The following is a 14587-nucleotide window of genomic DNA, read 5'->3' on the forward strand; positions in this document are numbered from 1 at the left end:
CTTATATATATTTTCCAACGCTGGCAACATGCTTATATTTTTTTTATTACATGCAATAGCAATACGTAACCTATAATAGCAACATATTTCCTTTGTTTTTTGCTAATAATAGCAATATGTAAGAAAATAAAGTACATTTACTGGTAAGAATAAATAAACCTCGCTGTTATCAATACAAAATTCCCTAAATTTATTTATTTATTTATTATATTTTTGTTTATACTAAAACCACCTCAAACTTGGAGTGAAATTGGTCTGAACCAAATCTCAATGAGCTTCATGGTTTAGAAGTGATAAAGAGGCAACGAGCTTCATATGATATCGATACAATTTCCTTATTTTAGTATTAGAAATAGAGAAGGATTCCAAGATGTAGTGTATAAATATCTTTATGTTTAATCATAATGCATCATACAATAATTGAAATATATTTTGATATAGGTTACATAAGGTCATGAAAGTATATAAAACATTGACAGGTTGACTCATTGTTCCAAAATAATTCATAAAATCCAGCCACGCATGCCCAGGATTTACCTATCCAAAATTTAAATTCAAGAGCATTAATTAAGTGACTGTTTTTACATGTCTTTCCATTACCTTTTTTCTTTTTTTTCTAATTGCCAATGAATCCAAGCCAATGGAGAAAGATTGCAAAAAGAAGCATAAATACGACCATAAGAAACCCCTGCCTCCCCAGAAGCCAATTTTTGGTTTTTACAGCACCTTCACATGCTGTTTTTATTCGATCAGCCAACTTTATCTGTAACAACCCCACCACATCTTTAATAAAACAAAATCCAAAATCCAAAAATCTAGAAACAATAAATGCATGAATATATAAATAGTGTTTAATTACCAGTCTATCGATGGTCTCCGGTGACAAAGACGACATGACTTGTTGGGCTCTTTCTGCATCCTCCTGAGAGAGTTTGATGTCAGGTGTCATCTTTCCAGTCAATAAAACAAACATCAGTTAATCAAATGTCAATTGATACACAATCTGTTAATATGCTTTTTGATTATACAATAGCATATATACCTCACGCATGTCTGGATTCGTCAATTGGCTTTGTGGAATATTACTCCTATTTGTTTCCATTGGATTTTGGGTGTTGAAAGATGATGTCATTTCAGACCTCTTTTGGAGCTCTTCTTTTAGCATCTTAATAATCATGTCAGTTTCCTTTTCACTCATTTCTGAAGAACCATTGTTGTCACCTTGAAAGGAGGTGATCACTTGGAGCATATTTTCGAAATCTTCTGGTTCTGCTGCAGACATGAAGTTCTCCAAGAATCTATTCAATAAACCAACAAAATACCATACCAAACACTAGATTACTTCTCAAATACTGTACAGCCTGTCATGTCATGCGTAAGAAAATGTACACAAACCTGATGAGTTCTTGGTTCTACAGATACTCTGAAGATTCTGAAATACATACAAGATGTGACAAAAGAATACATACATGTTGGTCAATAAAAAACTTGACTTGAAAAAAAAAAAAAAAAAAAAAAAAAAAAAACAAAATACCTCCTCCTGGTGTACCCTCATCACTATCTTCAATTAATATTTCCTTGTCCTCCCTTTATCAGTACATAAAGGAAATTAATATATTTTATTAAAGATTACATGATTAATAATTTATAAAATTGAATTTGGAAAGAATATCAATATTAGCTGTGAATGAACCAATTTTTGCAAGGTTTCTACAAATTATCGTGAATTCAAAAGGGATTGGCCGAAAATTATATTTTTCAATTCGAAAGGTTGATTTGAATTTAAATTGAATTTAATACATTGATTGACAAATTATTGAAAATTTATGGAGACATTTAAGTTTTCTTATCTTCTTTATTATATTTTTAGATTAGATTTTTTTATAATTTAATTTAATAACAAAGCCAAAAAAACCACAAATTGCCAAGTGGATTTAAATGGTTTTGAAAAAATTAAAAAAATGTCATGTGGCATATTGAATTAGGTGATTACATATGGCAAAAAACATTCATTTATTAGGTAGGAAGGATATAAGGATCAAAGGCATAGTTCATTCAAAATCTTAAATGAAAATCAATGATTAGTCGATTACTGCTTCCAATTAGATCAAAGGTATGAAAAACAACTCATAAAATAAAAATAATATTTTTTTTGTTTGTATATATAGTCGAGTTTTGATCCTCATATTTGGTTTTTCATCAGATCGATGCGTGCATGTGTTTGAATTAATGATGGTTGATACATTTACTAATGATTCGTGATTAATTGAATGTGCAGACATTCGTATGCCCATTAAAAGAGAATTGATTGATACAAAAATAAAAGGAAAAATTGTTGGACAAGAAGTTGCTACAAGTCGATTGGAAAACTCACTCCAACACAAGCACACAAAAGCTTATAAATTAACCACAACTTTAGGATATGATGGTTTTGTGCATTTCCGGAAAATGGGTTAAAATCCGTGGGTTTTAACCTAGAACCCATGAGTATATGAGTTGAACTCAAGAAACCGAAAAACCGCCAAAACCGACTCCAGAAACCAAGAAACCGAACTGAACAAAAACCGACCCTATTAGGTTCTGAAAACCATAAACCGACAGTGGGGTCCAAAACCGACCCATGTACAGCCCTGATTAATATTCCACACCACTCCATGATTTACTAAAGTATATAAGAAAATTAATAAAAAAAAAAAAGAAGAAGAAAATACCTGGTAAGATACTTCTGTGTGGACTGGCTCCTTAATTCTGTGCGTGCCAGTGTGCTATCCATGGCCTGTATGCGGCAGGAGGGTCCAAATTCTTCATGGGTATATATATCGGTTGTAAAAGCACAAGACTGAAGAAGTGATATGGATCCACAAACAAGTAGGTCATCAATCGAGGAAATACTGTGTGGAAGGTGACTTATTCCTGTAAACGCTATATTTAACCCTTGTAAAAGCTTTAGGTTTCCCAAATCCTCTGGCAATTTCTCAACTTGACTACATTCGCGGAGATAGAGAAGAGTCAAAGATTTCATCTTACAGATGCTGTTTGGAATATCTCGTAAAGATTCACATTGTCCCAGGTACAGCATCTCTAAACTCTCTAATTTCCCAATATCATCGGGTAACTTCTCGAGGCGTCCACAAGAGTCAAAGTATAGAGATTTCAGATGACTCAGCATGCAAATGCTATCTGGAATACGTCTAATATTTATAGAAATGAACACCAGCTCCTCTAAATTTCCTAACCAGCCAAGGTTCTCCGGTAACTCTTCAAGATGTTGGCAATCTCCAAGTTCGAGAGATTTCAGATTTTTCAACATACAAACACTATCAGGAAGACGCTGAATACTTGTAGTCGATAAACTCAGCTCCATTAAATTTTCTAACAAACCAAGATTCTCCGGCAACTCTTCAAGATGCTGGCAATCACTAATGTTGAGAGATTTCAGATGTTTCAACATACACTACTGGAAAATTGGTAATAGAGTACACCCCCATCTAATACGGTTGTAAAAAAACCCGTATTATAAAGGGATAAATAAATATAATACACACAATTGCAGCATCTAATACGGTTAATTGCAGCATCTAATACGGCAATGAGATGTACTAGAAACAAAATCAAATAACTAAAAAAATACGCCCCCATTTTGATTAAGTACGACTAATACATAAACATGATCAACTTCCTCTTTAGTTAGAAATCCAACTTTAATGCCTTTATCCTTGCTGCTACAACTTTGATCCTGTTTTCAACTATTAAAGTATTTGTCCCTGGAAAACCTCCTGTTGACTACCAAGGAGCTAGAGAAGCAAAACCAATCACAGAATTTGCACTCAAACAAGTGAAGACACTCCTTAAAGACAGATTAAGTTGAAAAACTACAATTACTGAAACAAGTGTACAGGTTTGTATGATGATATAAAACCATTATTCTCAAAGGAATGGAATTGATAGGGGAATGGAATGACTGATTCCATTCTTGTCATAGAAAAGAAAAGAGAGGTACATAACAGAAACATATAGAGATGTGCATCAAAAAAGTGTACAAGTTTGTATGATGATATAAAAGTACAATTTTACCCTTGGGGTAATATATTTTTAATTTGACCATTTTGCCCCTTTATAGGCCATGAAAGCACAAATGGGCGATCTTGGACAGAGCTTAGGAATGACCCAAGGTTTGGGCAACCAGTTCAAGCAATAATCGAATTCCCATTTTGCCCTCATCCTTCAGAAAGCTGCAGTTTTGTAGACTAACTGTGCCAAAAGGTCAATATTACCCCTCAATTTTTAATAATAATAATTGTAGCAGTTCTTGTTCAGTTTATTGATTCAGCCACTTGACTATTTTCTGTATTTTATCGTTTTTATTTTCTGTATTTTCATCCTTTTTTGTAAGAAGAATTGTGGGGTAACACAAGTGACTTTTTTTATTTTTATTTTTTATTATTTTAGGTTTGTTATCGGTTTATTTTAAAAAATTACCAAACATCAAAAACCAATAACCAGATGAGGGTCAAGTTTCAATAGATTACATGCAAAGTTTGGACCATAAAAATGGTCAAATGGAATGAACAGATTACATTCAAATGATTTTTCTTTAAAATTTTTGTTTTATTTTCTGTATTAAACATAATGAAAGCTTGTTATAACCAAAGGTCATAAACAAAATAACTTTTCCAATTTAATTAGAATAAGAAATTTTAGATTATTATTGTAAAAAGGATGAATCTTTTGTAGGTTATATTTTACAGTGTACTCTATAGATTATTTTTAAATACAATTAATGAACTTTTATTCCATGTCGAGTACAAGGGAAGAAAATACCATGAGGCAATTAAATTCAATAGGATATTTTTATGAGTAAAAATACTTGAAATAAAAAATTAAATAAGTTCATTTGATTAAGCCCCGCAGCAGAATTCATTCTTTGAGACGCTTTCTCCCTTTGAGACGCTTCCGGCATATGACCAAACAAATTCATCGCCATTTTCGATCTATTACTTAGAGTTGTTTATACGAAACCTTAGCCTTCGGTCGACGACGCCTCCGCCTCCGGTTGACGACGCCTCCACCTCCGGTCTCCAGTCGACGAGACTGACGAAGTCTCCTACTCCGGCATACAGCCGCTTCTGCCTCCTTCTTTCACGTTGTTTACAGGTACGCTCGGACTTTGGGTGTAGTTGATTTATTCGTTGATTAATGTTGTGTTTATGACAATGTCTTCTCTGTGTACGAAATATTACTTCATATTTCTGGTTGATAACCCTAGAAAGCATCATCGACTCTGTTTTGAACTTCATCTGCTGTTGCTCCAAAAAGAAAAAATTGTCCTCTCCAACTTCCTTCCTGATTTCAATATTAGCCCCATCTAATGTTCCTATAATCAGGCATCCATTGAGTGCAGATTTCATATTAAGAATATTTCAAAACCACTCAATGATCACACATCCTCCTCTATAACTATTCGATTTTGACATTATAATTTTGTTAAAGTTCACATTTATTGCTTAATTATATAGAAACCAATATTTAGAAAAGCAAGATTTTTCATCAAATGTTGACCAAGATATATGCTTATAGCTGTGAGAGCTGCAGTATCAGCATTTCGTAGGGAAGAAGAATCACAAGTTCACCATTCATCTAAAAGAAGAAGAGAGAGATCAGATCAGGTTTGTCCATTTTTCTTTATGGAACTCCATGTTAAAGAGGTAATTTGGTAATTTAGTTTCAGACATAATAGTAGTAACCTGTATTGTATGGAATCAGGACAGGGTTAATTATGGTGATTCAATGTTCATGGAGACACCACGAGGCAAAGGTCTTCAATTCCCATTTTTTGTTGCTGATCGTGTTATTATAAAGTCCAATATCGCTCATTAGCTAAGGTTTCTGATACTTCATCATCACAGCAAACTTCAAGTAAGATAACACCCAATTGGCTCTAAACCCATGTGGCATCTTTAAATGTATCATGTTTCAAATGTATGTGTGTGTGTGTTCTAAAGATAATTGTGTAGCAAGTTTTGCATATGTGACTGATTCAATTTCACTTCAAGTGCCTTTAGCTGTGGGGTATCGATTATTATTTCATCATCTTCTCATTAGTTAGATTAAGTCATAATCTTTAACATATCTTTACCCTCATTATTTTCTATGATCATTTTTATGCTCATTTTCTTATCAACAGGTCTGAGGTTATACATTGGAAATTTACCATCACATATGGATGAGGTACTAGTGCAAACAACCAAGAGCAGGAGGATCCGTATGGTAGAAAGAAAAACCAGAAAAAGAAGTGTTGATAAACCCAAAACGAAACATCTCGAAGCAAGGTATACATATTAACAAACATTATTTGAGTTAATATATGAATCAAGAGTACATAAAGCATTGAATTTGTTTTGAAAAGAGCATAAACTTACCTTGGGCATCTTCAATTTTATATAAAATTTTGGTTTTTTTTTGGTGTTCGAGACTCTTAGAATTAATTATATGAGTGTTTATGCTTTTGTAGGCATACAATGGACAGTAAAGAAAAGAAAAAGAGAAGTGTGACATTGATCAAAGATCATTCCAAAGAATATCTATCAAATTTAACAGTTGAGTTTGATCAATTCGGTAGAGCTATTGGACCTAACCGCTTTAAGTTCACCAGTTATCGTGGAGTGACTACGAGGAAGATGATTTATATCCTTATAGATAGTTGGGATTTAGTGGATCAATGTGACAAGGATCAATTGTGGTTGAACATAAAGGTAAAACTCATTTCAACACACTTTTGATATCATTTAATAGTAGCAATCACAATTTCCTGCCATGTTATTCTCTTCTATCATACAAGTTGTATCATATCATTTACCTAATAATTGTTATCTTCATTTTTTATTTAAAAAAGCAGAATTATTGGCATATACGAGATGATAATCATAAAGCACAAGTACTTAGAGATTGCAACACGCAATGGAAGGCCTACAAGTCGGCGCTTCTTAAGTTGTGGGAAAAAGGTGTCAATCCAGTAAAAGAATACCCGTACCTTGATAAAGCAATGTGGAAAAAGTTTATTGTTCTAAAATCCACGGAAGAATTTGAGGTCTGTTTGAGTTTATAATATTATTATGTTTTACTATTTCTAATTGGACAATTCATTTGTAAAGGAATTAAGAAGAAAAGGAAGGGAGGCAGCAAATAAAAACAAGAACCATCCTCGGTTGGGCCCAAGCGGGTATCGTGGTAATGAAAGCAAATGGGATGAAGAGGCAACATCTGGTGTAACAATAAAAGGCCACAATATATCAAGCAAGCGGGCAAGGAATTTTCTCTATGCCAGGAGAAAACGCAATGCATCGGGGCAGTTGGTTATAACGCCAGAGACCGAACCTCTAGTAGATAAGATTGTAAGATAGTGGCCTTTGAAAAGTTCTTTATTAAATAAACTGCTCTTACAGTTGTATTGTTTGCATTTTTATAGATCCAAAAAGATATTCTGTTATCTCAAGGAGTGTTGGAGCTTGGACCTCGGTCTGATCTACTGGCAGAGGTACTAGGACGGGAACATTCCGGTCGCACGAGGACAGTTGGTCATAATATCGGATTAAAGCAATCAATGATTTATAAAAGAAAAAAGAAAGAACATGAGTTACCCAATGTTGAACAGATGCAAGAAAAGCTAGAGACGAGGATGTTGAATACCAACTTTTATGACAAGATCAAAGATAGGTTGATGACTGAGATGTCGGAACAATTAGTACCGATAGTGGTTGCTGCGTTGAAGCAAGATAAGACAACTGATATGGCGGAAGACACAAATTTTTCTCTATAACAGTTGAAACCCAATACCCTTTGTAAGCTCAGGATGTTGATCTAAATCAACTCTTTTTCCGGTGGCATCCAAATGGGCAAAATAGTCATTTTGCACTGTACATTATGATACAAATTGATTAGCATGACCACATTAGGAACCTCAGATAACAAAAGGGAACTTGTTAGTCTCGCTATTATGATGTTAGATTTGATGATGCCATGTTGGTAGTTTAGGCTGTCAGTTTGAGCAGCATTGCAACCAGGTTGGCACTTCAGGTTTCCTTTATTAAATCGGGTATGAAATTATCACATTTTTTATTCCCTTGTGAAATGATTTTGTTTGTGTTGTGATTCAAATCATCCCCAGGTTGAACATCATCAATTCCAATTGAGAATCTACCGAGCACTGCATCAAAATAATCTCATCATACACTTTCACCAAACATCTATTCAGAGCTCACAACTTCTCCTATAGCAGCAGCCTCACTTGGGAAGGTGTATAAGGGTAGATTAAAGGAAAATGGGGATTTGGTTGCTGTTAAGGTACAAAGGCCTTATGTACTTGAAATAGTAACTGTTGATTTATTCATCATAAGGAACTTAGGATTGGCTCTTCGACGTTTTCCTCAGGTAATATTTGTCAAAATTCAGTTCCACATAACATGCATTGTTTTTCTTGATTATCTGAGGCTAGAAAACAAGTGGTTAATGTTATTTGTAAATTAGTAAACTCTTTCTATCTGTTTTTCATATCTTCTTTGCATGACATGATTTCTCCTTAATGTCTCTTCAGATATCATTCTTTCAGAAAAATATTCAAGTAACCGATTCACAAATACAAGATATAATCATATAATATCAACTTTCTTTATGTGAGTAAATGAGTAAATGACCATTTTACCCTTCTGTAAATAAAAAAGAAAAATGAATAGGAGAAAAGATTTCTAGATCCCAAATTCAATTCATCTTCTGTGTAATCTTCAATCACATTGATCCTTTTGAAATTTTCTGTCCAGGACCAAAAGATTCAGAGACTATTCCAATCTCATACGTATATAATCGTTTTAGTGCAATCAACAATTGTCCAATTGGGAGTGTGGTTACTACGTTATGAACTGGATGCATGAGTTTGTACTTTTTCGACAACATGGATTTCCGAATGTAAGTATATTGTTAGTTATTTTTTTTGCATTTTTGTTTATTGTACTAAAAGCTCACCTTTGTTAAATAACAAATTTTTTATCTTAATTTGTTTGTAGAACATTTGGAAGGACAAAAAACCATTTTCTAGTGAGGAATTGGACGAACGAATTAAAACTTGGTTGAGAACTTTTGGAGATAAAGTGAAGTCTTTTTCAAGTTAACGGTTAGTTGTTCTATATACATTGTTATAATTGGTTATGTTTTTCAAAAAACCATTTTCTAGTGAGGAATTGGACGAAAGTTTTTTTATGGAAAATGAGATATATAAAAGTAGGATGCTATATTTTGTGTTTTATTGTGGAAGTTTGCAAATTTCAAGTTAGGGAGGTTGTTGTTATGGAGGTACACAAACATCCCTTGTATTTCATGTTGTATTTGCTCATATTTTTATGTTGTGGAGAAGTTTTCACCCGTGCATTGCTATAGATGAAGTTGTTAATGGCATGAATGTCCAATAATTTGAGTTTTCTTCATTAAAAGTTATTTGAGATTTTGAATCCTAAGTTTTCTTGTTTTTGTAGGCATACACTGAATTAGCCACAAAGGGTAAATAGAGGTCAGAGGTGTGACATTAATAAATTTAAGAATGTTTTTATGTTTAATGAACTAGGTATACAACTTTTAGATTGTATAGACTGTAGTCTGAATTCTGAAAGAATATTAATGTTTTTATGTTTAATGAACTAAATGGTTATTGTAATTTTTTTTTCTGTTTCTTAAAATGAAAACATGATCAATGATGTCCCACTTCTTATGATTGGAATGGAATCATATAGTAGGTTTGTATTTTATAGAGATTGATCAATTGGTTACAATTCACATGGTAAAAGCTTTGCAGAAATTAAAGAGTTTGTTTCAGTTGGAATAGTTGGAATGGTGATCCATGTGTTCCGCAGCATCCATGGAGTGGAATTGGCTGATTAATAAGGCTGGAATGCAAAGCCAGAATGGGCTGGAAAGGCTGCTTAAAAGGCTGGAATAAGGCTGGAATGCAAAGCCAGGAATAGGAATGAATAAGACATCAAGTACGGTTGTTTATTGGTGTATTAGATGTGTATATATGGCGTATTAGATGATACTTGAGACACGGTTGTTTTGGTGTATTAGAAGTTTATATATGGCGTACTAGATGATTGTATGGGATGGTATAGGATACATATAATACGGTTAAATAGTCGTACTTTATTATGCATGTAATCTAATACACCCCTCTACTAGTACGCCTGCTATGTACGTACTATATTCATAATTTCAACCGTACTCTATTAACCTTTTTCTAGTAGTGATACAAACACTCTCAGGAAGACGTTTGACGTGTGTAGACAACAAAATGAGTTGTTCCAAGCTTTTCAACTGGTCAATGTCGTTAGGAACCTCCGTAATACAGCCCTGAAATTTAACTTCTCTTAGATGTTGTAAGCCACAAATGCTTCCTGAAACACTCTCAAGTTTTGTGCAAGGCTGAAGATCTAGAAAAACAGTCTTATAATCAATTCCTTCTCTTGACAAAGGTGGTTCTTTATAATATACAAATGTAAATCGTAGATTGTTTGTGTGGTCCTTTGGAAAATCCTCCAAGGGATCCACTTTCACAGCTAACACAGGTAGACTAAGAAGCACATGTGGTTCCAATTGTTTAACAAAAGGAAAAGATACAGACCATGGGCAACCACGTAAATCTATGTAGACAAGCCTTTTTAGACATCCAACAGGCGCATAAATCTCTTTCAAATCATGACATCCTTCAAGACCTAACCTCTCAAGATTGGGAGTCATCCCAAGGTCAAGGGTCCTCACCTTCGAATTTTTAAGGTCAAGGAACCTGAGTTTCTCAAGAACCTATAAAATTAGATAGAGTATTGTTGTATCCGCTAACAAATAGACGAAAAGCATTACAATGAATCAACCACTGTACCTTTGTTTCCCCCTTTTCCCGAAGGGTCCTCAAGTTTGAACTACTCAGGTGGAAGAACTTGAGCTTCTTAAGAGATTATATCATATGCAAAAAGAACAAAAGTTAGACAGAGTATTGATGTATCGACCAACAAATAGACGAAAAACATTACAATGAATCAACCATTGTACCTTTCTTTCTCTACTTTCCCATAGTTGTGTGATTTTGCTTCCAGTCAATTCAAGTCCAACAAGATTCTTTGCTCGAAATGTGTGGGGTAAAGAGAAACCAGGGTATTTATCCTATATCAGATACTGTAACGAATTCGGAAAGGAGGGTTTCATTTCATCAAACTTCCAGTCACTAGGGAAACAGTCACTATCGTTCCCCAAAACACAAAGATATCTAAGTTTCTTCAGGTTTCCAAGTTTTTGGATGATAATTTCAGGACTCAGTTCACACAGCAGCAAGAGCAGCAGCATTCCGGTACATGTTGAGGTTGCAGTACCCTAAATATGATCCAAAAGCAGTCACCATGAAACTTGTGTCAGAGGCTGCAGTACCTATAATTAAAAATATGTTGCTTGCAATAAATTCGATCCTTACCTCATCATCAGACAATAATTCTACAATTTCCTCTTCATTCCAGAGTCGGCTATGTTTGTTGAGTTCATGGGGGTGGGGGTGCTCTCGCCGAATAATATTCTTGCCCAATTCTTGTATTGTATCATGCATGCCCAATCTACCATCTGAAATCGTTACGAGAGATTTGTGCTCAAGAATTCTTAAACCATATGTAGCATGAAATCCACAGCTCTCAAGGATTCTAATTGCAAATTCATGAGAAATCCCGTTCAAGAAGCATGCAACATCTAAGAAGATTTCCTTGTGATCTCTCCATACATCCTTATTTTCACCACACAGATGGGAACCCAAAACCCTAATCGTTAAGGGAAGACCATCAGCATAATGTACTACTCGGGCTGCAAGCTCTTCGTACCCTTGATCTGGAATATATCTCCTAAACGCAAACCAACTGAAGAGGCGAATTGCTTCCTCATCCGACAAGAAATCAACATCATGAATCCACTTCTCATTCACTCGATGTGACAGCAGCACTTTCTCGTCTCTTGTTGTAATGATGATTCTACTTCCATCCTTAAACCAATCACCAGCTAACGCCTCGAGCTGTTTTGTATCATCCACATCGTCTAGAACAAGAAGCACTTTCTTATAGGGTAGCCTCGTTCTCATGATTCTTTTCCCATCATTAACACTTCCCACAATGCGTTCATCTTTAAGAACATCTGAAAGGATTTGTTGTTGCAATGACTCCAACCCCTTCTTTTTTGAAACTTCTCTTATGTCAGCAACAAAGCTGCTACCTTCAAAATGGGAAGATATTTGATCAAAAATAGCTCTGGCTAAAGTCGTCTTCCCAATGCCTCCCATCCCCTTGATCCCTATCATCCGGGCTTTATCTTTCAATCCGATCCCCAAAGACGCCTCCAAAGCTTGCATCCGCTGTTCCATGCCTATTAGATGTTCATCATTGCCCAAATGAATGGAACCTAGCTTCAATGAAATTTCTTCAACAATTTTTTTGATGGCTTCAGCTTCATGCCTGTAGATTAAACAATATTTAAGTAGCTTGCTCAAGATCCCACATGATCAATTAGTTTCAGCACTATACCATACATATATTTCATGTTTCACAAATATATATCCATCTAGAATGTTGGAAATAAGAAGATTAATGTTTGATGCTTTGTTTATAAGGCTCAACTGAAAAAGAAAAAAAAAATTGTTGATGTAGAAATACCTCTACCCAGACACCAAAGATCAATGCAAAAATGCACATATTCCTCTTTAATTTGAAGGAAACGATTTCAATAATAGTTAGTATTTATAAGCATATTGTTTCTAAAACTTAAATACTAACTACAAATCTAACCCATACTTCATAAATCAAGGAAGAAATACCCAGACACCAAAGAAAAGAAAAATCTATCATTACATAAAAGATGCAACTTTGAGTTAGAGATATACAATATAATATTGATGACCCATCTACATGATAATACAAAAACGAAAGAAGTTTTTTGCAGAGATATGATGAAGGAAGGAATTTATACCCATTAGCAATGTTTTTAAGGTCCCACCCAACCAGATTGCCTGCATCTTCCAGAGCTTTTTCCCATTTCTTAATTTGTTCGTTGTCCTTATGTTTGGCGATTGCTCTTCCAACTGGCCCAGTTTGATGGCGGATGTCGCTGGGCTCCACACCATAAAAGAGTGGATAAGCAATCTGTTGGTTCCCATCTTGGCATTCCATAATCTTCGTGATCTCCTTCAAGCACCAAGAAGAAGATGCATAGTTTTTGGAGAAAACTATGATAAAGAACCTCGACTCTTCAATGGCTTTGAAGAGCTCATCGATCCGTTTTCCTTTCTCGAGCTCCTCGTTATCCCTGAACGTATGAATACCTTTTTGCTTAAGAGAAGCATAAAGATGATCAACGAAGGTCTCCTGTAAAGCTTAAGAACACCTGATACTTGAAGCTCTTTTGATTGGATGAAGTTGAAGAAGACGCCATTAAAGGTTTTCTTGAGACAGATTCTTAAGAAATAACTGCAAAGAAATTAGGAATGTGTGAATTACACATACATTTTGTGGGTTATCTGTAATACACGCCAATGAAGAAATTTCAAATGCCCCGACCAGGCCGCCTGGATTGAATGGATGCATTTGCTTATGAAGCTACGTTGCAACTTGCAATGGTTGACTGAAGAAGTCAGCCAAAGTTGACTAATTTCATGTTTACTCCCTGTGATTTTCCAAATATAGCAGGTTTAGTTCACAAGATTTATTTCTTGTTGTGTTCATCCATATTTCCGAAATGTACGTAAATAACATGTTTTGAGGAAGATAGAGGCGGTGTATGCATAAGCTCTACTTAACTCTACTTACCTTATTACTAATTTTCAGCCAGGAATATGTAATAGATGAAATAAATAGAGTTAAGTAGAGCTTATTCACATACCGACTCTATCTCCCTCAAAACATGTTATTTACATTTAGGAAATATGGATGAACACAACAACAAATAAATCTTTAGAACTAAACCTCCTATATTTGGAAAATCACAGGGAGTAAACATGAAATTAGTCCAACTTTTGGCTGACTTCACTACTAGAAAATAGGGGGGTTTTCTACGGAAAATAGCAACGGAAAATTTTTGTACGGAAAATAAATCTTGTGAATTAAACCTGCTATATACGGAAAATAGCTACGGAATGGCTACGGATTAACTATAGAATGGGACACCTTAATTTTGTAACGGAATGGCTACAGAATAGCTACATATGCTAGTTCGTAGCTATTTCGTAGCTAATTAGCTACGTAATGGCTACGGAATAGCTACGGATATAAATTCGTAGCTATTCTGTAGCTAATTAGCAATTAGCTACGGGCTAACGACGGAAGAAAATAGCTATGAAATAGCGACGGATTTACAAATTTCCATTATTATTATTATTACTCCCATTATTATTATTTTTCATTATTTGACTCTTAATTTTTTTTGGATCACTTTTCTTACATATTTAAGACACAAACAATTAAAAATCATACTAATAATAATATTTATAAACATCATAATAATATATAATAATTGTAACAAATGTGTTTAA

At 34.4% G+C, this 14587-nt stretch overlaps 3 protein-coding genes across 10 annotated transcripts; 1 reads left to right on the forward strand and 2 right to left on the reverse strand.

Annotated features, from left to right (window-relative positions):
- Positions 1 to 361: 361 nt before the first annotated feature.
- Positions 362 to 3489, reverse strand: LOC145069021 (uncharacterized). Of its 4 annotated transcripts, none has more exons than XM_079015996.1 (6): positions 2712 to 3489; positions 1535 to 1587; positions 1396 to 1432; positions 1043 to 1298; positions 860 to 922; positions 362 to 763 (listed from the first exon to the last, which is right to left on the reverse strand). In XM_079015996.1, the coding sequence occupies exons 1-3, from the start codon at positions 3449 to 3451 to the stop codon at positions 1413 to 1415; spliced, it is 813 nt and encodes a 270-aa protein (XP_078872122.1). In that variant the 5' UTR covers positions 3452 to 3489; the 3' UTR covers positions 362 to 763; positions 860 to 922; positions 1043 to 1298; positions 1396 to 1412. The 4 variants fall into 4 exon arrangements, with proteins under 4 accessions (XP_078872122.1, XP_078872121.1, XP_078872123.1 ...); XM_079015995.1 differs by having other exon boundaries at positions 860 to 949; XM_079015997.1 differs by having other exon boundaries at positions 860 to 949; positions 2712 to 2838.
- Positions 2937 to 10340, forward strand: LOC145069020 (uncharacterized). Its single transcript, XM_079015993.1, has 14 exons — positions 2937 to 3070; positions 4121 to 4263; positions 4912 to 5154; positions 5578 to 5666; positions 5764 to 5916; positions 6185 to 6329; positions 6512 to 6752; positions 6896 to 7087; positions 7152 to 7391; positions 7466 to 8060; positions 8165 to 8427; positions 8814 to 8958; positions 9057 to 9163; positions 9839 to 10340. Exons 6-10 carry the CDS (start codon positions 6220 to 6222, stop codon positions 7814 to 7816), a joined length of 1134 nt encoding a protein of 377 aa, XP_078872119.1. The 5' UTR covers positions 2937 to 3070; positions 4121 to 4263; positions 4912 to 5154; positions 5578 to 5666; positions 5764 to 5916; positions 6185 to 6219; the 3' UTR covers positions 7817 to 8060; positions 8165 to 8427; positions 8814 to 8958; positions 9057 to 9163; positions 9839 to 10340.
- A 130-nt stretch (positions 10341 to 10470) lies between these two features.
- LOC145069018 (TMV resistance protein N-like) lies at positions 10471 to 13633 on the reverse strand. Of its 5 annotated transcripts, none has more exons than XM_079015992.1 (5): positions 13030 to 13633; positions 11501 to 12518; positions 11086 to 11403; positions 10916 to 10978; positions 10471 to 10822 (listed from the first exon to the last, which is right to left on the reverse strand). In XM_079015992.1, exons 1-3 carry the CDS (start codon positions 13227 to 13229, stop codon positions 11197 to 11199), a joined length of 1425 nt encoding a protein of 474 aa, XP_078872118.1. In that variant the 5' UTR covers positions 13230 to 13633; the 3' UTR covers positions 10471 to 10822; positions 10916 to 10978; positions 11086 to 11196. The 5 variants fall into 5 exon arrangements, with proteins under 5 accessions (XP_078872118.1, XP_078872117.1, XP_078872115.1 ...); XM_079015991.1 differs by having other exon boundaries at positions 10471 to 10839; XM_079015989.1 differs by having other exon boundaries at positions 10916 to 10981.
- Positions 13634 to 14587: the final 954 nt, after the last annotated feature.

Source organism: Lactuca serriola, chromosome 8 (assembly GCF_051521515.1).
Source record: "Lactuca serriola cultivar US96UC23 chromosome 8, Lser_US96UC23_V15, whole genome shotgun sequence".
In the NCBI taxonomy this organism is placed as follows: Eukaryota; Viridiplantae; Streptophyta; class Magnoliopsida; order Asterales; family Asteraceae; genus Lactuca; species Lactuca serriola.